This window comes from Cibotium barometz, chromosome 55 (genome assembly GCF_041138505.1).
Source record: "Cibotium barometz isolate CiBa-2024 chromosome 55, ASM4113850v1, whole genome shotgun sequence".
Classification (NCBI taxonomy): Eukaryota; Viridiplantae; Streptophyta; class Polypodiopsida; order Cyatheales; family Cibotiaceae; genus Cibotium; species Cibotium barometz.
In genome coordinates this window covers 12,581,817-12,609,219 of record NC_141100.1, presented here as the reverse complement: position 1 = coordinate 12,609,219, position 27,403 = coordinate 12,581,817, and the positions used below count along the sequence as shown (strand labels likewise).

Here is a 27,403-nt window from a genome sequence, read left to right as displayed (position 1 = left end):
GGTCGGGCTATATAATTATGTTCAGTGGCTTGGGGAGTTTCTCCATGGGATTGCCTCCTAAGGGCACTATTGGTTACCCCAATGGCTAGTCTAATTAGTGATAGTTGTAAGGTACAAGGGTGCATGGTATGGGATATGCATGCCTCTATGACGTGGACTATGCTAGTCTCATGACTTATTATTAGCCTATGGTTCCCCCACACAACTGCATATTTTTAACCCCCACACAACTGCATATTTTTAAGATACCACAAAATAGACCAACCCAAAATTTGGGGGGCCATCTGCAACTTTCAGAATCAAATAAGTTTTTTAAATGGCTAAAAAAAATCTGAGTACTTACCCGTGCGAACTCTATGAATGTGCAGTGTACTTGATGTTGTGGATGGCACACATAAGAGAATGAGTATATCGAAGGTCCAGCTTCAAGCTGCAAACTAAGGAACATGCTCATGTCAAGATATACATGGGAATCATATTGCGCTTCTCATTTGACCCATGGGACCAAGTAAAAGCACTGGCTCGTAAAGGTCTCGAAACATGATCCAGGACAACAAATTTCAATTTTTTCTTAAACTACTCTGCCAGTGTAACTTCATGGCCTAGAGATGCATCAATCGAAGTCTCAGTTTGATTTGGAGATACAGTTCCTTGGATATAATAGCTTATCCATCTCTGGATATTTACCCACTTACGATCTTGCGAGCTGCTCAAACCTGAGAGACAGAGAGAGAGAGAGAGAGAGCAATTGAAGTGCATCAATGCTAAAACAACATTCATTCCTCAGAATTTTATCTAGATATGCTATCAAACACATAAATACATTGTTCTTGATTCATTTCAGAAAAGCTACAAATTTTACACGGTACTGCTTGTCCCATAGTACCATTATATTGGGAAGTTTCTCCCATGGCTAAGTTTGCGTCCTGAGGATCACATATCCAGGCATGTGCCTACGACATGAACGAATCCTTCATTCTTTCTTCGGTAGCAGCTTCATGATAGGAAGAGAATAAGAGAGAGAGCCCTTCTCAACCTCTTCTCAAGAGCCAAGAGCCATTTGCTTTCAGCTTTTATGGGGAAGAGGTCCATTGATCTTGAATCTGTCACTGCATTAACAGATTTCAAGGGCAACAATACAGGTCCATCCTCGCCACCTTCCCTGTCAGGCTGCAAGGTGGGACCACACTCAGCTGGCATCAATTAGGTGTAGCAATGCTTCATTCTTGCTAGCTTGCACTGCGTCCCAGTGCCCATCAACGACAGGGAGAGGATAAACAGGCTATGTATGGGACTGTAACCAGCCTAATGCTCTTACAGTGACAGCGTTTAGCTTTTGCTTGATATAACTACCTGGGCTCTAGAATCCAAGCAACAAACTCGTGCAAGAGTTCAAACTCATGGTAAATTGCGATGTTAAGGAAAACACGCATTCTCTCTTGGAAGCTGGAAAATATCTCAGTGCATTTGAAAGCTCCTGCACATGCACATTGTTCAGCAAGATGGGAAGCCTTCACCTGAAAGAAGAAAAATGGAGATTTTATTGGGCAGATCCATGACATGAAAATTTTTGAACTAGCAGCCAATTATCATATCAGCTATTAAGGACATCACTCACCTGGCGGCACTTTAAACAGACGAGATCCTGCAGATGATAGAGGCGTTCTCGCTGGCGAACTACTTGAATCAGAGCATTTTCAATCCACTCCCTATCATAGGGCTGCCCACATTGTGAGACAGAGCACCTCCAATCTCGCTCTAGAAGAGCTGCATCTCGACAAATGTCTAGGTCCCTGCAGTCATTGCAGTAACTGGGCAGAACCACAATTTTAGTTCAAGAAAAACCTTCAACACAACCACTTCAAGAATGCCCTATTTGCTTCAAATAAATATGATTTACTGAATAATAAGGGTAAATTGAAGAATTCAACCATGAGCTCTACCTGCATATTACATTAGGAAGAGTAAAAGAGAGGCATGGGTCATGGAATTGAGCCTCTGAAGAAAATTCTTTCACACGGACCAGTTTGAGAAGATTCCTTCTCATAACCTACAAAGATCCAATGGACATGTTCCATCACAAGCGAATATAAAACATGCTTGAAAGTTGTTCTTATGTGCACCTAAAAAACAAGAAGGAAGGTAACTACAGATCACTTGCACAAAACATGAGAAAATCAACAGAATTGTGATCTTGCAATCTCGCATTTCTGGAGCAGTTCACATTTCTCCCATTTAACATCTATTTCCCCGTAGCCTTAGTGTTGAACCTTTGAGGAGTCTTAAAGAGATCCCAAGTTCATCTAACATGTGGATTCCCAGGCATCCTAGTCACCGCGCAAAAATGGCCATGGTACAGAGTATCCGATAGGAGTTTCTCCAGCCGTATCCACCTCTTGTGAGTATTTGAATGCCACATGTCATCTCTCCTGTGTTGGATGATAGAGTGAGGGAGTAGGATAGGTGAGGAGATGCCTGTGTTGCAGACCGGATGGTCATAAAGTGAGGGCAACGTTGAGAACACCAACAAACAACAAGACAGCAGGGTGTGCAGGTCAGAGAAGTTGCAGACTCTGAAAAACTGCTGCTGGATTGCTGAGTTGAGGATGATTTGGACACCTTTCTGGCAGCTTAATTCAGCTCAAAGAGGGATCAGGGTTGCTGAATGGAATCAATGACATGAGGAATTGGGGGGACCCTTCATAGGCTCCCCCCCACCTCACACCTCAAACAGGCCAGTTGGGCTACTCCGTTGCCTTCCAAAATAGGGGATTTTCCCTCTTGCCCCCTATTTGGGCTAGTTCACATGCCCTGGACCATGTGCACCTTTTCAAAGCTGTTTCAAGGCCTTCCCATGGGAGACAAGACCTGCTGCCTCAAACTACTCCCTCTGTTGTACAAAGTATCCAGCTGTCCATAAGGCTCTTTTAGTTCCCAGCCTGTCATTCATACTCAAATTGCCTTACGGACTTGAAAACCCATCAAAGGTGTGCATCTTATTTGCCTATGTGCAAAAAAGATGCATCCTTAATCCTCACCTTCACAAGGCCTCTCCATTCACAGCCCTAAACCCATCCCTTCCTAGTCATGACACAGCGGATGATGCATGTGACAACAGCAGACTCAGCCATAATGAAGGTTAAGCCTTAACAGATGACTTGCCAAACCACACACAGACACACACTTACAAGACAGGGTTGCTGGCCAAATGAATGCACCATCTTGACAGGAACCAGCTGACTGCATCTTTGACAAAGTGCCAACGTATACTCTGATATGTTCAGGTTAACCCTTAGCTTAAACAAAACTCAATCTTCAACTTTATTATGTTTCTCATCCTTACATAGTCTTTCAATTGCAAGGAAACGCCCAGTTCATGTTAAACCCTTCAAATCAAGAAGCAGCAGTAAGCATCCTCCAGATTTCTAACCATGATAAGTAAATCTAGAAACATACCAGCGCTTCATGCTGAACCCTTTGGTCCAACGAAAATACAGCATGAACATATTTGATGAACTCCAAAGCTGGATCTCCCATCTGCAGGTGGGATCCCGCCAACTTTGGAAAGTCACGAGCTAGTCCTGCCTCCATGTCTGCATCCTCTCTCTTCTTGGCACTCATGTGACGCAGCACATCACGAACAATCCTGAGAAGCTTGTCTGTGAAGTAGGAGGTAATCTGCAAATTATGGAGTTCTGTGGTTACTTGCACACGAACTCACATTCAATCACTATCTGCAAAAAGTTGCTGAGAAAAGCTTCCTTGAACTTGCAGTTACCTGGTCCTTGAGAAAGGCTGTCTCTGCATACTCAGCATTGGCAGCTGCAGCCACTGTAACAGAAGGCGTACAGGATGTGCTAGCACCGGCTTTGGCTGCAGCACGTAACATTGCCTGCTCTTGTGCATGCTTCCAAGGAATGTACAAGAACTCTGATACAATAACTATGAAATAATCCTGCATTTTCAGAGAAAAAACTTCGATATACTTGAACTCAACATAACCAAAGGCTTCTGAAGCATATGACAGAGGACATATGTTGACTTACAAGTTATGCCTTTTACAAAAGCATACCTGAGTCACTTTAGGCAGATACTCTGCAATATTCCAGCTAGAAATTATGTCCGGCTGGGCAAGTTCGGATTCATTTTGCGAGGGATTGTCCTCTGGCAATCCTTCAGCAGTAGACTTCAAATCTAAAAGCTGGACATCTTTGACTTGTATACCGCCATAGTTATACTGCAAGAAATGTTCCCATATTATCTTACTAACACAACAAAGCAAGGGCATCAAAACATAACTCAGCTAGTCCAACATTGCAGCAGTGTCTCAAGCATTCTGCACAGGTTACCTGGTCCATGAAGAGGAGAGAGTGCCAGTATCGTTGAGGGTCCAATTCAATCCACTCAAAAAGATCCCTATGAAGTAACATAGCATGTCATATTGTGTCCAAGACGAGACTTTAAAGTGCATGTTCTTTTTTGCAAAAAAAAAAAAAAAAAAAAAAAAGGAGGAGAACGTTGCATATCATCAAACAGAAATAGAGACAAAAAATCAAATCCCTCCAGAGTCATTGGTACCTGGTTTGAAGTGTTTTCACTAGGTATTCACAGTAACCTTGTGCTGCTTGAACATTTGTTTTTCCAGTTGAAATGATGATTCGAGAAAAGTCTGCAAACACAATGGTTGCCCCTAGCTTACGAAGCTCTGCCAGAAGCAATGCAAAAACTTTTTGCATCACCTGCCATGGAAAGGATTTTTTGTTATTATAAAGAACTTTAAACAACCAATGCTAGCTGCAAAGAAACGTATTATGGTCATCACCAGTCGAGCTCCAATGAAAAGGACAAAGACTATGAGTTAGCTTTCATAGAGGAACAGCCAAACTACTGCTCATTGAGCCTTGATGGTGGTAAATCTTCGGCTGTAATAGTAAACACCTTGATTGACCTTAAGACACTTTTTGCATTCTATTTCGGGTAGAATGAGCCACAGACCTTACCAGCCACAGTTAACCACACATGGAGCAATCCACATGCAATTCTTCTGGATATCTGAGAAGCTGGAAGCCTTTAGATCTGGAGAGCCCAGAGAGCTACAAAGCATGTCTCAAGAGCCAAAAACAGTTGTGCACTGTCCAACAGGTGACATAGCCATAGACAGCATCAGTCCCAAAACTGGACTCGGATACTTGATAGCGCTTCTGCACTCAGGACAGCAATACCTTCTTGCAAAAATGGTATGCGGTCACCTTAACAAAGATAAGTCCGCATCAAATACCCGTAAGGGTCAACAAGGCTTCCACCCTTTTTGCCTAGCCAAAGTTCTTCAAGGCTTTTAAAGAAAGGCTAGATGCCGAGCCCAATGAGATCATCGTACCATAATGAATGCCCATGCAATGATGTTATGAAGCAGAAATCATTGCCCACATAAAACACCACTCAAATGGAGCATCTCTCTCATCACAAAAGGTGCGTAAGTCTTGTAAGAGTAAATAAATAGAAAGATAGCAGGGTTCGCAAGACAATCAGATTGAACTTGAGAAACTGGCATTCAGGCAGGAGAGTAGACCAAAACCCTGTCAAATGCAACCATTACCCACCCCACTATCAAGATAAATGAGCCCTGTCTGAAGGTTTTAATCTGACCAGCAAGAGAAATGAATCAAACATTTGCCTAGAGAGTAAAGCAGAACTATTTGGGCCATACTGGACTTTTGTGGTGGGCCCTATGGCACAGTCAATGCAAAAAATAAACAAATCCAAGATAATGACTTCAATCAAATGCCGTGTTACCTAAAGATTCACAAGTCACATGCACTAAGGATCTCCATGGGTCAGCTTCCGGTGTCATCACATAGGCTCCGCATCAAATTAGGGAGAGGCATGCCATCCACATGTGAGAACCAAGAGCTGCAAACATGCACAATATGTGGTATGCATGAGGTTGACACCGAGGAACATGCCATCCTTCGAAGCCAAGCATACTATGATTAGGGGCTAGTTTCACTTCCTATTCAAAAAAGGATTTGGTCCTCTTCGGAGTCATGGAGCATGAGGACCAAAGGTGTACAGCACTCTTTCTGCATGAGCTATAGAGACACAGAAATAGACTCATGAAAGGACGAGGCAAGAAGAACACAGCCAATGCCAAATCTTTCTTTGAGAACGTTGGACAGTGCCAAGCTCAAGAGACAGATTACGAGGAGAAGACACAAATGCACCACATTAGGGCATGCATAGAGAGACTGCCACAAGGAGTTTCCATGCTGATGTCCAGATGCCCTTGGACGACAACTTATAAACCCATCCAAGAGCCAAGAGACCATCCTCCATGCAGCTCCACACCCAAAGATTTCACTACTCCAAGATAAAGGACCATTTTCGATCTTATGGCGATCCACCCCCTCCTCACGGCAAGGTCTTGAGACTGCTCTGCAACCCTATTAGGGATTGACATATCACGCCTTCATTGTCCATCAGTGTCTATCATCACTAGTCTCAAGGGCCATCCCACCCCTCAACGGCATTAATAAACCTTTCTTCCTTCTTTCCACACACCCAAAAGGTGTCACAACCTCTAAGTGCCTTTTTCACCTCTATAGAACAACTAAGTGCCTTTCACCTCTAACCTCTAAGTGCCTTTTTCACCTCTATAGAACAACTAATCTATATCCATGGTTGTGCCATCTAAAGTTAGAGCTTAGCGTCTGGGTATATGCAGTAGCTAGGCTGGGAGAGATGTGCATCAACAATTATCGCTTGGAAGACTATTAAAAATCTTCCTATGGATTGAAGACTTGCATCCACCCAGCACCTCAAGGCTCAGAGGGAGTCCTAGATAGATCGATCAAATTGATGTAGCTATACCTCATGAGTGGATTCCTAGCACATTTCACGACCAGCGTCATCCTAGGTGGCTGGCTGTTTTCTCCTGGGCAAGAGTGCCATTATAGGTGTTAGCCTTGTTGACTCAAGATGATGAGGGCAATTGTGATTTTTATTATGTCCAGCTAGGATGGAGATTGTTGAAATGTGACATGGAGGAGATATTCCTCGCACTGCTGTAACTCGCGGCGGATGCCCGGGGGACTAGGGCCTTTGACACACTTGTTGATACCATCAATGCATATTAAAACATTTAAACATGGCCACAACCTTAACACATATCCATCATCACTTTGCATAAAACATAAAGCTGGACAAAACATCCACAAATGCTGAAAATGGAGCTTGCACATGTGACACCGCATAGAGGCCGGAATGGACCGACCCCCCCCTTGGAGTATTTTATTATCCAAGGAGAATAATATCATGTACAAGCTTTGAGGGCCTTACTCTCCCCACGAGAGATGCCGGATTATCCATATACAAATGCCATAACACAACCCAACACGAGGCAACCAAGCCGGAACATAGAATGTAGAAATACCGAGCCAACAATATAATCCATATACCTCAGTGTGGGTACTGATTCTTTCCCAAAAACCACGGGTCTTCATGCAATAGAGGTGGTACAGCAAGTACAACTCTCCATTCAGCCGGTACAGCAAGTGCAATGGCTGGTACAACCGATACAATGGCTCGTACAATAGGTACAACAAGCACAATGGCTGGTACAACCGATACAATGGCTGGTACAGCTGGTACAATAGATGGTACAACAAGTACAAAGGACTAGTACAAGGACTAGTACAGCCAGTACAATGGCTGGTACAATAGATACAAAGGCTGGCACAGCAGGTACAAAAGCTGGTACAACCGATACAATGGCTGGTACAACAAGTACAAGGGCTGGTACAACCAATACAATGTTTGGTACAATAGGTACAAGGGCTTGTTCAGCTAGTACAATGGCTGGTACAGTAAGTACAAGGGCTGGTACACCAAGTACAAAAGCTGAAAATCATAATAAATGATTAAATACCCTTGCCTTCAATATTTCTTCGCGATGGAAGCCTCCAAAACAGTCCCCAACAGCCGGTATTCTTCATGGGCAGCCTTCAAGAGAGAGAGAAAGAGAGTAGCCAGCCTTCAACGGTGGTAGAGGCTAGTGTGCAGCAAGAGAGCCTCTATTAATGAAGAGAGAGGGCTCCAATTTATAGATTTGGGCCTCCCATGAGCTAAAATGGCAAGAGAAGGCTACAATGACAAGTGGAGAGCCACACAATAGCTGAAGTGACAAGTGTAAAGCCACTCGTCTCACTTTGATCCACTTTATAACAAGTGTCAGGCCACTTGTCTCACTTTGGTCCACTTTCTTGCCACATGTCCCAATCTAAGAGATGGGTCCTTCCATAATCTTTACCTCTAAAAATATCCCAACTGGTAGACATTCTGTCATAGGCACTTTGCTAACTCTTGGTATTTGCTCAATTCCAGATGTAATGACGTGAACAGAATTTCCATCGGAGTCAGGCCAAAAATAGCAACTCTCCTAAATTTTAGGAGTGTGATCCTTTGTATTCTAGGATAATCCCCCATTCCCAAAGCTTGTACTTTCCAAATATTTAGACATCCTAGAGTCCACCAGACCCTTTCATACTGGGAAATGTCTAGGCTGGTGACATCCTCCCCAGCTTCTTAAAAGTTGTCCGCAACTTTAAGCTTCAAGCATATATTCAAGATATAATCATGTCCCATCAAGTGAGCGAGACGAGACAGTCTCAAAAATCCAATATATCTGAAGAATCCATGTTCCAAAGAAATGGGTGAGACTAAATAAGTCTCCATAATAGCAATATCGTGTCCCAAAATAAATGGGCGAGACAAATTAGTCCCATAAGTCCAGATATCATAATCCATGTCCCAAGTAAATGGGCGAGACAAAATAAGTCTCCTGCCAATAAGACAAATCAGTCCCATAAGTCCAGATATCATAATCCATGTCCCAAGTAAATGGGCGAGACAAAATAAGTCTCCTGCCAATAAGGCATCGGTCCACAGGACCCTTGGCATAGATATAAGTTCCGTGCCAACCAGGCGTCATGTCCACTTTACCACTTGCACTCCGTGTTGGTACTCTGACCACACACCTTGGATGAGAGGTGGGCTCAAGTAACAAGATAAAACAATCACTCGCAGGCATAGATAACCTGGTGTTCCATAAGCATTTCTACTACACATAGTTTATAGACATTTCGGCCACCAACTCACACTACCCTCTCAAGTGCCCATGTTCCCTTCCATCTGCTCTCTATTGTTCCACCCAGATATGGTAGAAACAATCTTCAAGAGAGCACGTAGGACAAGAGAACACTACACATGGCATGTTGTGCTCGACACTACCCTCTGAAGTGCCCATGTTCCCTTCCATCTGCTCTCTATTGTTCCACCCACACATGGTAGAAACAATCTTCAAGAGAGCACGTAGGACAAGAGAACACTACACAGGGTATGTGAACCATGAGTTTCATAAGTCCAATGCATCCCAAATAAAGGGAGCTATAAAGAATAATCCATCCTAGTAAAAGGGAGTCATAAACATAATCCATAATCCTGAGGATCGAGTGCGCCCTGATGATCAGCATCCTTCCTAGTGTTAGTACACATCTTGTCACACTAGTAGTCGACTGCTTGAGGAAGGATTGGTTCATTGACCTTTCTCCTAAGATGACGACTCTTGGAGATTATGGATTTATGGCAGTTTCCCAATCAGATATCTTCATTGGGATCCTGGTAAGTGGAAGTAGATTGATGACAATAATCCATGAAGAGTTTCCCTTTCTTCAAGTACATGGTCAGGAATGCAATGCTTTCTTTGCTAAGACATGTTCAAGGCTCCTATTCTCAGACCACATTGGGAAAGTTGTAAGATCACTCCAGTTATCCAAAAGAAATTTTGGTATAGACTTTGGCATTATGAAAGGAGGAGGCAACCTCCCATTTCTTTTAGTTTATTTACATGGTGAACTGCCATGTTAATCAAAGGAGAATTATTTTTGGTGCAGACTCATCATGCCCTAGATGCCCAGCTGCTAATGAGTCTGTACAGCATTGCACTTGGAGTTGCAGATACTCCTGGATGATTTGGTGTTCTGTGGCCCAACTCATCATTGGCAGATTCACAGAAGACCAAGTTTACATCACTTGCAGCTCTATAGCAAGATTAGCCCCATATTTTGAGAGTAGGAATCATGACCCTGGCCTCGTAGTGCATAGAGGGGTGGTTAGTGATGCCCTTTGGAGCAAGTTCCTAATTGCAATTTATGCTGTCCTGTGGCAGATTGGACACCTATTGGGAGATAATCTCCAGTATCGCAGATTTGGAGGGCTAGATGCATAAAGGCTATGGATGGCACTCAAAAAATGGGCAGATATTATAATATTCTTCTCGCCATTTGGGATTGTATACAGGGACCTTCCAGATCTATGCAAGCTAGACGCGTTGCTTTTATGAGGGAGTGTGACCATGGGAGGTTCTTTTAATCTACTCTCTCTGGACTTTCGTAGCATCACCGTATCCCAGATTGGCTGCGTAGGCCATGCATTTTGGGATGATGTTTCTTCCAGCCGATGGCCGTGATTTTGTGTCGATCTATTCATACTTAAATAGTCTCGTTCTCTTTTTTCCTTTTTCAGTGTTGATTGGCTCTTTGTATGAAGTGAAAGAGATTGGAAGGGAAAATATTCAACTTACAAGCTAGGGAGCTGTGCTTTCAGTGAAGTGCTTGTAGCATTACCTTATGCAGGACACGATGGAGGGCTGGATCATGCAACTTAGATTGGGGACTGCAAACAAGGATCAAAAGTGTGAGACTCATAGACATAGAAAACTCATAAGCATGCACTGGATCAAGTAACAGTATAACCTAACAATAGGTTTTCCAATCGTTTGAATAATCAGCCTCAAAAATAGGCTCTATCAACAAAACATGTGAAATCTATGTCTAAACAAGACTTTTTGAGAACATACCTACATAGCCACCGGTACAGGTGCTGAAGCAATGCATCAGCAAAAACATTACCAGAGTTCACTGCATCAGCTACCCAACCCTGGACCATTTGCTTCAGCACCCGGAAAGCAGTAGAACATGAACTGCTCTCATCCCAGGTTGCAAATCCAGCACTTCCTTGTGCACCTCCTAATTTGGCATCGAGTTCAAAACCCAGCAGAGCCCCTCCTTCCATCTCATTTATCTGATTACACTTGAGCAAAGCATTTACCGCAAGATGAAGAACCTGCAAATTTAACAACCAAGTGCATTATTACCAAATGGGCTAAAATTTTGGCTATAGATGTGAATGATTTAAGGAGTTTTGACTAATCTGAGCCACAGAAGATGGGATGTATTAGCACCAAGGAGAAGAAATGAGACCTTGAGCTCTATAACAATTGTCCTGTAAGCACCTGCAAATATCAAAGAAGGTTGCTGCACCTGCATTTCCCACACTGAAGAGGTCAGATACATGGAAACTACGAAGCACAAAAGAAGCATTTGATCTAGTAGTGCCTTGGCATTAACATTGCCCGGAGCTGAGAGGTTTTGGCAAAAAAGCCCTACTTATCTAGTATCTGCTTATGTCATAATATGACCAAAAGGAGGTCCTTAGTAACACACAGTAAAAGAGGGCATTTCAAGCCAAAAGATGATGAAAGAAATTTCACCTCATCGGCAAAGCTGGGTTCTTCTTCTGGAATACCTCCAAGATCAGGCACCCCATCTTCAGACACCCACAGCACCTGAAAAGATAATACTGGAACTGTTGATATACTAGGAGTCTATGCACACTGAAGAGGCATAGCACGTTGAGTTTGTGAAAATGGAAGGTCTATGGCCTCATTAAGTGCCACCTTACCTGTTGGTGATCACGAAGGGCACGAGCATAAAAATTGTCTGCTGTGGAGAGTATCCAGTCTGCTTCAAAGTTTCCAAGAGGCACCTGGAAAGAAAGAAGGTTTTAGGACTCACATAATATATAAAGAAATAGATTTGGTGTTGAGCGAGTTGAGTTCTCAAGTAGTGCAAATCAACAATACATGTGCATATTTGGAAAGCGTTATCCTTTCTTGAAGCCATGAAGAGGACGCATGGCAGCGTTGTATGGCTACTTTTGAGGCAGAAGGCTGCCATCCAAGAGCCTGTAAACAACAAATGGTTGTCTTAAATTCAATCCTTCTCTAAAAAACTTCCAGCATTTTCTCATCACCATTTAACTAAATGAATAATTCAGCACTTTGGCTCACCGGAAATTGGCTGTCCCGGGCATTGCAAGCAACTTGGATGCAAGGAAGGTCAGCGAGGATAGGAATAGATTTCATGATCTGCTCTTTATTGGGACATTCAATGACAGCAATAGTTGGTCCTCTGTAATGATCCCTATTTGAAAGCGGGAAAAAAAAAATGAAGTTAGGACGATTTCTCTTCTCCACCATTCAAGCATCATCATGCTCAACAGCAAAACAGACCCCTGCATGTTGCATCCATTTTCTCAAATCCCAATGGAGGCTACATAGCAGTGGATGCTTTTAATGAAACAACACTCTTGGTGTTGTCTTAATAGGGCACATGCCTGTAACCAATCAGTGTCCTCTGCAAATGTCTACCAGCCTCTACATTGTTTGTCACATATTCAACCTGAAAATAAACATCACAAAACTTACATGTCAAGTGACATGCCAGCACCTGAGACTGCAAAACATTTCCAAGCAGATATTTTCAGGTCAGCTAATGATTTAAGTACCTTAAATACCAAGTCCAAGGTGTCATGTCTGTTACTTGTTGGATTCAGACGACCAGCATCGCGAAAATGCTTCTCAAGCTGCCCAGTTGAAACCTCTTTATTGTTAAAGGGGTTAACAACAATGATCAATACTGTGCTGGATGATGGGGTATACAAGGCATATAATCCCCTTACATCCGATGTGCTGCAAAGAAAAACAAATGCACATAACTCTTAACAAAATCCTGGTGCATTTAAAGCCCTTTACAGTCTAGAATGCTTTATGAATCAAATTTCCTAGAAAGTTAGAAGGCAACCTGTGGTACAGGTACAAGAAAGAGAGAGACTCTGACAAGTATGGACATTCAGCTGTAGTCTTCATCATCAAATCCTCTGAGGACCAACCTTCCTTAATGCCCTGGTTGCCAGTTTTCCCATCAACAATGCATACGCAGCCAAGCTGCATTACTGCATGAAACATGAGAGGCATCTTCGTTTCATATACCCCCTGGTTCAGAGCAAAACCTTATCTATTAGAATACAATTTTACAGAGAGAAAAAAAGATGAGGGAATAATTGTTCACAATACCTTGCGGTCACAATAACTATTCTTAAGTCCAGACAGAGATACACACCTCAACCTCTGGATCTGCAAGGTGAGCAGCTAGCTTTCTCCCAGCAGCCTTGAATTGCTTCTCTTCAACCACCACCTATGGAAACAATTAGACTGTTTAAAGTACAGATGTAAGGAAACTAAATGTACAATCCTGAAATAATCGAGTACTACATAAACTATCACACTTGAAATGTTAATCTGATAAAAACTTTATAACAACGAGGTACAAAAGCCAGTAAAATAGCCTGATTGGCTGGACTTTCAATGCGCTGTCCAAAACCCCATCACTTGGACTCGTTAATTACCTCGATAAGATTGAAGGGAGGGCGGCCATGTGGCAAAACACGAGACACTCGCTTTCCAGGATGTTCCTCTGCAAGGGATGCCCTTGTATTGATATAAAAATGTCTTGGAACTTTAAGTGGAACTTTGAACATGTCACCTCCTGCCATGACCCATGCGATAAACTCTCCTGGCTCTCGGCTAGTGGTGGTTAGTTGCAGAATCTGTCCAGAACAAGCCAGTGGGAAGAAAAAACTTAGCATAAAACACTAGTGTTTTATCACTTCAAACGCCAATTGACTTTCTACCTGCCAGTGAGAGTGGAAGAGAATAGCCTCTCGATTCCGGAAGAAAGCCCCTACACCAGTTTGATTCTTAGTAACTTTAAAAGGTCTCTCTACACTTGTGATCCTGGATTTTTCTACTAAGACACTTCCATTGTCCACAAGTCTATCCTGCCTGCACATAAACACCAATCAGCAAAACTGTATATGATTTACTCATAAGCATGCTTTACAGATAGATGGCTTCAAATTACTTATGCACATAGCTATACCAGCACAACAAAGTACTAAAAGAACTTCAAATTTTACAACAGGTGAGGTGGTATAGGGTCGTCCACAGTCAGGTTGCAAGTTTCAACCACCAATCCCAGTTTGTTAGGGCACTTGCCCTGAATCACTACCTTCTAATGCCCCACTGCAGTCTGCAGACCTTAGAAATGAAACAAAAAAGAAGGTGCAACATTCCACTATCTCGTACCTTTGCCTCTTTCTTCTCTCTCTCAACTCTTTCCATTTGTGCTTCTTTTGTTCAAGCCACTGCCCATAGTCACCACATTTTTCTTCACTCTTGTCCACAGCTCCATTTTGGTGGCGAGATTCAGTAAGAATACCTTCCTTCTGTCCTGAGTCATGAGCCGGTTTGACTGAAAGTGTCTTTAGCCCTTGCCCATTTGGACTATCAGTACTAGCCCTGTTGCTTTGATAAGTTTTGATTACTGCCCTTGGACCTGACCTTGGCAGGTTCTCTTTGTTACTGCCAAAATCTTCCATATCTGCATCCAGAGTTGGTTGAATATCCATCTTAGAATCCTTCTTGGAAATTTCATTGACTGAAGATGGCAAAGAGTCTCTTTGTTGTTGCTTGAGTCCAAACATGTCAAGGATATTTCTTTGGCGATATTTGCTATCTTTCTCACGGATTTTTTTCCACAACCAGTCAGGATGTGAGACTCTGGGAACAGGATTTGTAACCTGTAATTCAAAATTTATGAAACCTAAGACGAGGTTGGCAATTGTAGCATTTCTGGCTCAATTTCCCAATTAACACTTATCATATCATTGCATTGTCATTACAGAAGAACAACTTTAAATGAGGAGACGATGGACCTTCTGCATTGCAGCAGGGATTGAAATGATTTTCTGAATTGCAGAGCCAAGACGTTGACGGTAATAATCCCAGTCCACTATTGCCCGAATTGCAACATCAGATGACACTTTACACCACTTTCTCAAAAAAACTTTCATGACTTCTGCAATTTACCCAGCACGTAAACATTTTTAAGAGACTTGATTTGGTGTGGCTTGCACAATGAACAACTCAAGGAGAGTACCAGCATCATGGATAGAACTTGCCTGCTTCAGTCTCGAATATCACCACAGGTATGGCACGTTCACTAACTGGTGCCCCCTGCCAAGCCAGCATAATCACACGGATCATTACATTAAGTGCCTCCAAAGAGGATCATGAAGTAGCATATCCAGAAAATGAACCTCGTAACTTCTTTGATTAAAAAGGCTTTCAGTCAACTTTCTTAATAGCAGCTGGCATTAACCACATGCATAGCAGTTTGAGTCTAGCTAAGTCAATTTAAGTTTCATATGTTACTCTGAACCTTTTTAAACCTGCACAGTAAGATTATTGCAGCCTAAATTGCTATTCCCATCGTGTATATTAGCCGATTGATGCTGCAAAAATTTTGCCATCTTAAAACCTTATACAAGTGGGAAAGGTGCCAGAATATTATGTTGAGGAACCTTCGTACTTGTTTACCGCTAGTGGACTGCACTAAGGAGAGGTTTTGCCAAGCTCTGATGTAGCTTGGTATCTTTTGAACTGATGATCAAATGCAGCTTGATTTCCCTTCTTTCTCATCTAAATTCTCATTTATGCCTTTGGGGGGAAACCCTTGATGAAATCAAGGTCAAAGGGATAATGTTAAGAAGTCTACATTTCCAGCAGACTTGTACAAATGGGCAGATCTTGAAGAGCACTTTAACAGGGTAGCACCCATGCTTGACAAAAAGAAACATTATTGAACATTTGAACACACACAAAGCCTGCAAACATAGTTAGTAGTTCAGTAACTCTAAGGAGAGTTGTCCAGTCACTTTGAAGAGCAAGAGCGCTCCAATCAAAAGGACGCTACCTAAAGTGAGTTTAAAAGCCATATAAATATTTTGTGACATCAAAAACAAGTTGATTTGAACCTGTGTTGCACTAAGTTACTCACGGAAGTATGCAATCGTGATGAAAACTGCAAAGGACTCAATGACTACATTTTCTTAGATGTACTTCAAAAGAGCTTACAAAAAGGAAATCAACTCGGCTCATCTGTTGAAACAGGACATTAGTGTTTTCAAAGGAGATGGAAGGGGAGAGCATGTGCACAAGACAGAGTTCTGATATGCCACCCTTTACACATATAAACAAGTCATGGCTTGAATAAAAAGCAATGTTTCCAAGTTGTGGGCTTACTATTCAAGTCAAAATCTATCAAGACCCCAAGTAAAATATAAATATGTACATGCATTGAGTTTTTCAGTGAACAAACCTGAGGATCCTTGGCAACAATGTACCGGCAGCTAAGCCCTTTATCTTTCACCATGTCAGAACCAAGGAAATCAGCAAGTCGTTTGGCAGTTGTCACTGCACATGACTTCTGTTCTCCATAGTCAGCCAGTGACTTGCTCATTGTGCTTGACTCAGAGATGTAATCCAGTAGTTCACTATCAGCAATGTCGACTCCATGGTTCTGCAAACATCACCCCAGGCTTGTGAAAAATACCATCACAGATAGGACAAACAAAGACTGACCTTTAAATCTCTCAGAACCCAACAAGTTGACTACTAAGCATTACCTCAAGAAGATCTAGCCAACGATTTGCTACCCATGCTACTGCACCATAGCACTGCTCCAAAGTTTCACCACACAAAAACTTTTCGAACACTTCAGCCTGAAAGTAAAAATAGTCAGAAAATCTGCTGTATTTTTTTCACACAAACCATGTTGATTTTTGATCTAGCCTTTCAACAGAGCAAAGTCCAAATTTACATGAATGACTCTTAAAATGATGTTTCTCATTCTAGGACCAGCATCTGCAAAGCATGCCACAATGGCTCTGTTCAGTGATTGTATTTGCACAGGTAGGGCAGCCACGTGGGCCGTGGCTAAAGACGGACGAAAACACTAGAGCAAGTATTGTGAAGCCTCACAGTCTTAATAGCTATCATTATCGAGCAGGAAAAGGTCAGATTTCTCATAGTATGTCAGCTTCATGGATTGCTTATCCTTTTGCTAGAAAACAGTAACACGAATTCTTTAGGACTTGCCTCGCAATCTACAGCTTCAGAGACTCGGTTAAGGATGAGAACAATCATCAGGACTTAATGTAACAAGAATGAGGAGAAAACTAGATCACCTTAACTCAGATTCACTTAAAAGGAGTTACCTTTCTAGCATGCTAGTTGTAGAGGCTTGCCTACAACAAGGCTCCAATGACAGCTGGCGATCTGAACATACCAATTTATTGCAGTAGTTCATAGTACCAGATGTTTATTCTTCTAGACAGGCTTCTGGCAAGAAAGAAGATTGGATTAAGAGCCTCTAAGTCTCTAAGTCAAAGATGAAGCTTGCTATGAGCTTTAACTCTCAATGCTTTCATGTGCATAAGGATTTTAAGTAGAATATGTATTTCAAGCACTACTTGCAGATGCCTCTAATGTGCTCAGGTGATGTGTGTCCCTTATACCAATCTGCATCGGATTCTTCACTATGCAATAGATTGTGCTCTCCAACCTCAAAGCTTTCAAGGTCTTTCACAACAAACCATCAACTTCTATCACATGAATGGATAGTGCAAACCTCAAACAGCATACAAACGTAGGGTCAAAAATCTTCATTTATTAGCACTCCCAAGGGCGTGCGCTGGCCTTATCATACTAGCTCCACCAAACGTGATTTGCAATAATATGAGAGGCATCGTCCTCTTTTCTTCCAGTCTATTGATGTGATGTGAGAAATTGAGGATATTAGTGTAAACATCCTTCATCGAAAGGATCATGATCCTTTCTTTGAGAAATTTGGATAATGGAAGAGACACTGGCTCCTATCAAAATGCCAAGTACAATCTCTAGGCAAACTTCAAAGCCAGCTCCTTGAGTGGAAAAGCTTTATAATAACAAATATACTAGCTCTATCTTGGCATAATAATAACCTAGGGACACTTACTTGAAAAACTTTGATAAGCTTCAGCTCTCCACGACGTTTAACTTCAAAACCTTTCAGCTCAGCTAGTGTGCCATCATGATTAAAAACCGCATATCGTTTTTTTATCAGAACTCCTTCTTCCTTGGATGCTGGCAAGATCATAGCCTGAAAGAAACAAAAGCTTTTCAAAATTCTTTAGCCATGGCCAACAGAAAGAACTAGCAATGGATCTCTTCTGAAGACCATATAAATTGCTGATAGAGATTCCACCTTATAAGGCCCATCAACTTCGAACTCAATTGAGCATTCACTTCTTGTTGCGTAGGTCCGTTGCACTGCATCTGTTAAGGTCTGCAAAAAAAGGGTAAATGAGCTATGTGCTGTCCTAACAAGGCTGACCAGGTCCCAGTTAGTGAAACCTTCTTAGCCTATCAAATGACAATGAATACTGTAGAGAAGAAATGTAACGTTTATTTTCAAAGGTCAATATATGCTTGAAAACTCTTCCTGACATCTGTGTGATAGCTACTTAACAAAACATTAGCATATACCTGATATTGATCGTTTGTATTGTTCAATGCTACATCCACATTAAGCATTACACAGGGATAAGAGATGGTCAACTTCTTTTTGGCATCTCTGCATAGAATGAATCAGAAGAGTTTATGGTCTTTTGTACAGCACAAAAGGAAAAATATTGGGGTCAAAAACTAACCTATATAGATGGAAACCTAGCATGGCTACCTGCTGCACTAAGGCAGACAGGTCAAAGTTCACAAAACAAAATTTCTAAGACTGTACACATTAGAGTCTAAATGCACCCTTTTGCACATGTACTAAAAATACACACAGTCCTGGTAGCGAAAGTTTGGGTTGAGAGAAATACCGTACATTGTTTTAAAAACAAAATTCTCTGGAAAAGACCCAGGAAGGGCACACCATATTCCATCTGTGTCAAGCTCCAAAGGCTTTCCAATCTGCTCTACTAGTACTCGAGCATTTTGGATTATCTTGGCTCCAGTATAGGTTACAACTCCAGCCATTTCCATGGAGTACCAACGTGCACCTCTACAACCAAGAACAAGATAGTCATGTTATCGTTCAATGTAGTCATTGCCACTCTCCAGACATTTGAAAGGGAGCTTTTGATCCCTCCATCAGCATGGTAAAAATGCCACTTACTTTCGCATGACATAGCCATAAAAGGAGTTGAGAATGCACTTGTGTGCAAGCTGTAAAGAGTCGTACAGTACAACCATGTCCTACACAAACAACTCCAGTAAGCTTTTTTTCACAAGAGAGGCTGTCAATTACACACGTATGGCTTTTTGCTGACCTTAGCCTCTTGAATTTTCACAGGGTTTCCACTAGCTTTTGCCTCTCCAAGCTTTCCTTTCCAAACTTTGTTAAGACCCTTGTATTCATAGCGCCGGTCCCTAAAGCTGTTATCATGCACATCAGATTGCCTGTATAATAACAGGTAAAACAAATCAGTGGCTGCTGCAGCATTCAAACCTTAATACCTGCGCACCGTATCCACATAAAAAGGGTTTTCACGCATGCAAATGCCAGCAACCCGGCGCTCTGCAGTTGGCTTGTCAAGCACCCTCTTGTATACCTGCACAAATCACAAGAGTACAATAAGTTGTTAAAGCTTGTTCATCACACTGTCTGGCAACATGTGTTTGATTATGATAGGCAGCACCTTCTGGCAATACTTCTTCAGACGATCTTTTAGCTTAGATTGTTGCTCATCCTTTGGTAAGTCCCGAAAATACTGTGACGTTTGTCCATCTGCAGATGTGAACTGCTCAGATTCAATCTGATTCTTCAGATGATAGTATTCACTGGAAAACACAAGAAATGATACTGTAACTAAACAATTAAAAGAAATGCTAAGAAGGTAATGAAATGCTGCAGGGCATGTGGTTGACACAAAAAATCAGCTATTTTCAATTAAATTGTGGTAGATAAAGTGTAGCAGATAAAAAAGGATGAACCTTCTTTTTGCCATAGAGGATTCTCCTCTCCACACCCATTCCAAATGGCGTAGGCAAGTTTTTCCAGGACGATTAAAATCACATGCAGCACACACATCATCCGAAACAATCGAAGGAGGCTGAAAGAGATGGTTCACAAGCGTTAGGAAAGAGTTTTAGACTGAGAAATCCATGACCTGTATCTAATTATGTGCAGTGTCCTGAGCTTTTCAATCATATCACTCAACAAAACTTATTTAGACATATTTGTTCAGGCCCAAAAAGAATTACAAAATTTTTGAAATGCTAGCTTGGAAGGCATAAGAGTAGCTTTACAAATGTAATTTAGATGAGCTGTTCTATCCATGTCGCAAAGGTAGTAGATACAGTACTGTCATTTCGTTTCAGTTCGATGCCATGCCAAATAATCAACTCCATGTATATGATAAAGATATGTCATTTCATGTGTGACATGCACTACGATACAAATGACGAACACTTCCAAAAAAAGGAATAATTACGAGCATCTTGGGATACCTGCAAACGGTTGGTAAGAATGATATTTGGATACATGGCTGCAACATCCAAATGATATATCAACGGGCATTCTTCTCGGTTTGGTAGATCATGGAGAGCTTGTAACTGCGTACATTAAAAAGAGCACACTTGAGCAAAAACAATGGTGAACAAAGTAGCACTGCTGTGTGCAATAATGAGCCCTCTTTCAGTTTGCTTGCTCAGAGTTTGTTTTTTAAAGCAACAAGCCCTTCCACTTTGCCTGGTTGAGGTTTAAAAATGTCTTTAGGTCAGCGAAACTACAGAAACAGAACAGACTAAGCTGATCATTAGTCAGCTATGAAGAAAGGCTTACAAGGGGAGCTTTTTGCCTCTACTTCACAGCACAGGTTAGTGATACAAAAATGAAAAGGTATAGGTCTTTCTAACGCATGACTATGCTCCAAAAGTTTGTATTGAGAAAAATCAACTATGAGTCCTCGTTTACAAACGTCAGAGCAGGTGAATCAAGTCCCAAGATTAAAAGCATTTACCGTATCTACCAGGTCATCTGGCTATCAGACCCTTTCTTCTGTATCTTCTATAGCATGGTAGAAAATAATCAAAAAATGATTACGAGTTCATTAAAGATTTCTTGCACAGCGAGGAATACCTGTTTCTTAATGTCCTGCTTGACTTCCTCGTAGTTAACAACTGAATTAAAATCCATCTTGCCTTCAACCTCAATGGCATAACGCAAATCTCTGTCCAGATTGTCCATAAGTTGCTGCAAATTAAACAAGAGTGAGCCCACCAGAACATAGGGAATGATATCAAATAAGAATTCTCACAACGCAAAAAAGGACTTCCAGAGAAAATCTACATCACAAAGATCAGCAATAGCAGCCATTCACAGCATTTACAATACACTGAAATGTAAGGTTTCTCTTGTTTCCCGTTGCAACATATTTCATTAGGAAACCACATAAAATGTGAAACTTTCAAAGTTCAGAGAGGACCATTTGATGGCACCTGGTAAGCTTCTGGCACAAGGCGAAATTTGGTAGGTAGGTCAGAACGAAATACACCACTTTCAAGACATTCAACATGACCCCCAATGTATGTCTCACTCTCAAGAAGCCTGCCCTTATAGAACTTCTCGCTTTCTGCCAGATGCTTATTTGGGCAAATAATATTTGCCTTGAATGCCTGCAAGAGCAAAAGAATTACTTAAGCTTTCCCTACCAAGCACTCCAAATGTAATCTCTGTACAGCAAGCTTTGATTGATCTGAGGCCTTGTTATATACAAACAAGCCAAGCAGCAGAAAGAGAAATACTGAGATCATTATTGGTTAAAAGCATCATAATGCACAACCCAAATCCTAGAATGTTCTTATCACAAGAAGAGGGATGAAATCACTCTTCACCTGAACCATGAGAAGCATTTCGCATAAAGTCCCACTTCCCTTACGCAAAACTTCGTCAGGTGGCATTGGTATTATGGTTGCGAGAGAGAAGATAAAAGGATGTACATAAGTCATGTACAAGAAATATGTGGCAACTGCATCTGAAACTGAGTAGGACGCCATTGTCTGCACAAAGAATGGTGAACAGAGACCTGAGGATAAGAGTCTTCAGGATTGTTTGATGAGAAACTATAATTTCATCACTTCAACAGCCAGCTAATAAGAATGGATGTGTAATCACCTGGGGTTGTTCCATGGCAAATCGAACCATATCCTCTGGATTTACCTCCAGAGGGTCATAACCAAGCTTGGCTTTGGTCACAGCCTGCAAATGCAACACTCAAATCAGTATTCTGCCATGCAATTACCCCCACTTAGAACAAAAGATGCCGAAATAATATCAGCTGAGCTTGCCCATAGTAGCATTGAAATTACCTTTAAACCCTGGCTACCTTGAGGTAAGTAGCTGTCCCGTTTTACCCATGCGAAACAATCAAGATGACAAGCAAACTTCCCACGGCATTCCCCTTGGATAGCATCACAACGAAAACCAATCTCCTGCCAAAATTTAAACAATACCAAGGTACATACAGCCCTTCACCTCAAAGTTTAAAAATTCCAAAACTAGGAGGAGGAAGCAAGAATGTTGCTTCCTTGGCTAACTCACAAGTGTAATAACAAAGACGGAAAAAAGTAAGAGTCTAATAGAAATGCAGTGTCTGGCTTCTTTGAAAAGACTTCGAACATCAGAAGTACAAAATGCTATGCGACTAGTGAGAAAAAACAACCCCCATGAGCACAATGATGTCAAGGTTTTAATACTAAGCAATGCTTACCTCCGACATTCTCATCCCATGATGCTTTGCCCGAGCTTCCAAAAATGGCCAATCGAAAAAGTCACCATTGTAAGTGACATATATACCTGGTTTGACTTCCTGCATATGGCTAAACCAGCAGAGCAGCAATTCCCTCTGCAAGATCAAATAAGATCAGGGCTGAATGCCAAAGTAAGGAAGAACAAAAGCTTCTTACCCCTGTAAAGACTAACAGCTTCCTTTACCTCATTGGCCACATTAGTAACCTTGAAGTGACCTTCGAATTCTGGCTTGGGAGTGTATTCTAAATTTTCAATATCTTGACCCACACACTGCAGGCAAAGACTCCATCAGTTTGATCTAAAAATAACAGTTTCACGTGAAAGGAGCAAAACAGTAGCAATGCTTCTAGCATCACACAGAACTTGTGGTCCCTAATCACATCTGTGTTTTCTTAGACAAAATCTGATATCAGAATGTTTCCATGGCTGGCTAATGGCACTACAGCTGACCCAGATGCCTCTCTCCTTGAATTCTTTGTAATTTAACAGAAATATGATACATAGTCCTCACCTCACGATTAACTATAAGATAGCCATCACCATCAATCATGTATGAAATCATCATCACCATATCATAAGAAGCATCAGGAAATTTCAGAGGAAGCTTTGTAGTCTCGATATCAAAAGCACAAACACGAACTTCTGCACGCTGAAGTAGATCAGAGCGCTTTTCTAATTTTACATTGGAAGCCTCAATCTCCACAGTGTACCATTGCCCACACCTTACATCTGCAATAAACAAGAAGATATGATTGGGCCACCTGATGAATTGCCCTTTAGCTACACTTTTGAGTAATGTTGCATCCATTAACCTACTTTCAATACACGTAGGAAGGAGTCTTTGAGAGGAAAAGAAGCACTCACCATTATCAATAGCAAAGCGGACATGATAAGGAACATCATACTCGCGTATATCAAGCACAAAATCAAGATAATCCTGAACCTTTGCAGTCTCTTGTTTATAATCACTGCCAAATAATGAAACATCCACATAAGGATATAGTGACTCCTCATCCATTCCATCATAGAAAAATAACATAAACGAAACAAGAACGTACAATTGACAGAAGAAAGCACTAACTGTCTTAATATGTAGTAAAAAAAGGAAAGTATATATGCTACCCTGATATAGTGTGATTCGAATGCATCTGTAGTGACAGCATTAGGAATAGACGTGAAGCATCACTTATGAGACTCCATCAGCTTTTCTACTTTAAAAATCCAGTCAATTATACTAAAGGTGTTACGACAAGAAGCCCCGGACAAACTCACCAACAATTCATGAAAGAATGCAGAGCCAGTTTCCCCGGCAGCAATCAAGAAAGAGGACATTTGTGACCACAAAGGATAGACTCTCAACCTCCTGAAGCTCCAGCTTTCTTGCTTGCTTGCGCCCCCCACCCCCCCGGCCCCCGCCCCCCACACACTCCTTCGCTTTGAGTCCATGCCTTCTGCAGTGCTCACAAGGCTGCACCTTTCCCTTTCCCACATAATTGCTTCATTAAGCCTAGACAGACTATGGTAAAGTTCACTCGTAAACCTACTCATGGGAATTGTTGAGAGTAACCACAAAACACTGGAGACCATGACAAATTAACCAGATGGTGCTCAAAAGTCCTTATGGCTATGTCCCTCAAATATGTCCCATGGTAGATGTGTACCATCTTGCCAAGGCCTGCCCGGATATAAATTACTAATCGCAGCAGAAAAGCCTTGGAAGCAGCAGCAATAAAATAACAGTATGGCACACAAAAATCTTTTAATGCGCTTTCTAAAGATAAAATGTTGATGAATGTATGCATCTGAGTAGGACCAATGTGAGCTATTATGCTTTCTTCGAAGGATGGCTCCTTCCAGGCCCACCCCCTGGTTTCATCACTCAATCCATTCCCTTTCCACAAGTGATTGCTTTAAGGACCTTGTCATACAATCTCCAATGTTTCCCTCTAGCCTATAAATCTTAGCACCCAAAGTTTGTATGAAAACCCATCACCCATATTCATGATATCCTTCGAGTACTCTACCTCAAGCATTGAACATTATACGCTCTACTTCAACAACTTTTGCAAAAATGAGCTATTTTCAATCTTGGTTATTTGGCTAGGTAAGCCCAGAATAACTTGCCCTCAATGGAACTATCCGGCAAGTTTCCTCACGTATGGCTCAAATGAGGAATGGGTAGTCTAGGCTGCTTGCCGGCCCAAAGCTTTTGTTCCCGAGTGTTCTCCTCTAATTAGGTGGGAAGGAGAAGGAGGAGGGGGGGGGGGTTGAGGAGACGAGATAAATGCCGCACACTTGGGAATAAGACGCAACTAAGTTTCCACAGTTTCAAACTTGAAACCAAGATAAATGGCTTTACGGCCAGCCCTTTTCCGATGATGCTGATATCCCTGAGTGCCTTGTGATGCTCCCGCTTGAAATATATGTGATCAGTTACAAAAGATAGATCCATGCCTGGCTTCCGAGACTCCTCTCTGTTGTTACTAGCTAGCTCTGCCTCTTAGTCTGATCCTGAGAACAAAGTGAAGACACAAACCATAGGTTTCTTTCTCATCCTTTTCCAATGACAGCAGGTTGGTCAGTCACAGAATCAACAAATTGGCCAATCTTTCCTTGAAGCTTGGACACATGTTCACTGTAAGATGTAGTGGTCCAAAAACGACTCCAATTCACAGGCTTTACTTGCTTGACATTGGCAGACTCACACGATACCATCGGGCAATCCGGAAAGATGGAGCCCTAAACAGAGGCTAGAGAGATGTGAGACATAATTCCGTACTTGAGTTCCACAACTAATCCTAAAAAATGATACTGCATATCCCCAAAACGAAAGCATTCATTACAAGATCTACAGACTTCAGGTTATGATACGAGATTTGTCTCCTTACCAGGCAAATATACATGCTAGTGCAAAAGCTTACCTTGATCCGTAAAGAAAGGATTCATATGCTTCTGCAGCTTCCAACTTTGCCTGGTTTCGCTCCACAACCAGCACAAGATCACTTTTCACTTGCATCAAGTTTTGAACAGTATTGAAGCTAACCTTCAAGAAGGTTCCTTGAAGGCCAGACAGATGATTTTTCTGTACTTTCCAAGACACCAACAAAAAGAAGACAAGTTAGCAGCAGAATCCATGAAGTCAAAGGCCCCTTTTAGATGACCCTCATGGCATGATAACGAATACCTACCAGGTCAAGGTCCTCTTTTTCAACGACCTCAATCTTGGCTATGAGTCCTTCATAACGACGTCGCAGGTAAGCATCAACCTCCAATTCTAGCCCATGCTGCCAAGATAAAACACATTATCATCAAATTTTTCAAAGAAAGGAAAATGACATGAGAAAAGAAACAATTGCACTACTCATCCTGAATGTCTCTTCACAAACAGATGTTGGAGGCAAACCTTGGTTGCCAAGTAGAAGTAAGGTGCAAACTTGAACTGAGACTTGAATGTGGAGCCATCCTGCAAGGAACATCAAACAAAATCACTAGGGCAAGAGGGATTTGGCAAGCCGTTTCCTGAGCTCCAAAGTTGCAAAGGTGACTGTAACTAACCTGGCACATGAAATAGAGATCCACACAGCTGTAGGTCTGGCTTGTGTCTGGGTCATCTAAAGATGACTGCAAAAACCATGAGATGATTATAAGGTTAAGGTCATAGATAGTGCTTCAATTTGGGGCAACTGCTTCATTTCAGGCCTCTTCGAAGAATAGGGATGCAAAAATAATAGTTATCTTCAAGTGTGATAAAATTCATACTTCTGATACTCACTAAAGGCGCAGGGTGGAAAAGACTTCTGGTTGATCATAAAAGACAAAGAGCAGGGTATGCTTGTGAGTGCGTGCGTGTGTGTGTGTGTGTGTGTGTGTGTGAGAGAGAGAGAGAGAGAGAGACACACACACACACACACACACACACACGTATATGCGCACGTGTGTGCACGTAGCTCGTAATGTGCGTGTGATGATGAAGCGAAAGACTGCTGATTAAAGAAAAAAAATGAAGGGAAGCATGTGACTCACAGGTGAAAGTGTTACAAGCCATCCGAGTCGAGGTTCACCTTCGTTGAAGACATCAAACCCTAATCTGGACTCTAGAGCATCCTCTGCGGTTCGCCAGACCTTTGATCTGCCTACCCTGCGGATGGAGTCTCTGCCGATAGTGGATGTCACGTCCCGCTCAGGCTTTGATCCCTTCCCTCTTCCCTTTCCTGCACCTACATCGCTACCTGTGGGCGCATACCCCCTCCCACCCCTGCCTCTTCTTCCCGTTCCGCTCATTTTCGCCGTGCGAAACTCTTATCTGCTCGCTAGACTGTGGTCAGAACAGATGATGATGTCAAGACGCCGAAGTTGGACGCTCTCTGCCTGTTTTGAGAACCACACTGGACATGTCAGATTTTCTGGTTGAGCAGATAGAACCCTAAGAACAGTTGCTCAGCAGATACACTGCTCGAATTCGAAGAAGAGGACGATGCAAGGCCTGCATGGTCACTTCCGCAAACCCCCCTCTCTCTCTCTCTCTCTCTCTCTAC

At 42.0% G+C, this 27,403-nt stretch overlaps 1 protein-coding gene across 1 annotated transcript; it reads right to left on the bottom strand.

The window, feature by feature from the left end:
* Window positions 1-810: 810 nt before the first annotated feature.
* LOC147607381 (DNA polymerase epsilon catalytic subunit A-like) lies at window positions 811-27,403 on the bottom strand. The gene is made up of 50 exons (XM_086790696.1): window positions 26,892-27,403; window positions 26,424-26,489; window positions 26,272-26,331; window positions 26,057-26,152; window positions 25,790-25,950; window positions 23,733-23,836; window positions 23,380-23,597; window positions 23,052-23,138; window positions 22,828-22,962; window positions 22,427-22,549; window positions 22,233-22,316; window positions 21,953-22,117; window positions 21,557-21,733; window positions 21,198-21,311; window positions 20,567-20,671; window positions 20,051-20,169; window positions 19,756-19,897; window positions 19,574-19,668; window positions 19,387-19,492; window positions 19,233-19,312; window positions 18,942-19,118; window positions 18,602-18,689; window positions 18,321-18,401; window positions 18,072-18,215; window positions 16,702-16,797; window positions 16,395-16,595; window positions 15,196-15,250; window positions 14,950-15,092; window positions 14,321-14,814; window positions 13,867-14,017; window positions 13,582-13,782; window positions 13,296-13,370; window positions 12,978-13,168; window positions 12,682-12,865; window positions 12,511-12,575; window positions 12,185-12,317; window positions 11,978-12,079; window positions 11,797-11,880; window positions 11,606-11,680; window positions 11,316-11,375; window positions 10,913-11,178; window positions 10,680-10,728; window positions 4,579-4,739; window positions 4,350-4,416; window positions 4,073-4,237; window positions 3,779-3,955; window positions 3,457-3,678; window positions 1,944-2,050; window positions 1,619-1,811; window positions 811-1,517 (listed from the first exon to the last, which is right to left on the bottom strand). Exons 1-50 carry the CDS (start codon window positions 27,147-27,149, stop codon window positions 1,350-1,352), a joined length of 6,870 nt encoding a protein of 2,289 aa, XP_086646822.1. The 5' UTR covers window positions 27,150-27,403; the 3' UTR covers window positions 811-1,349.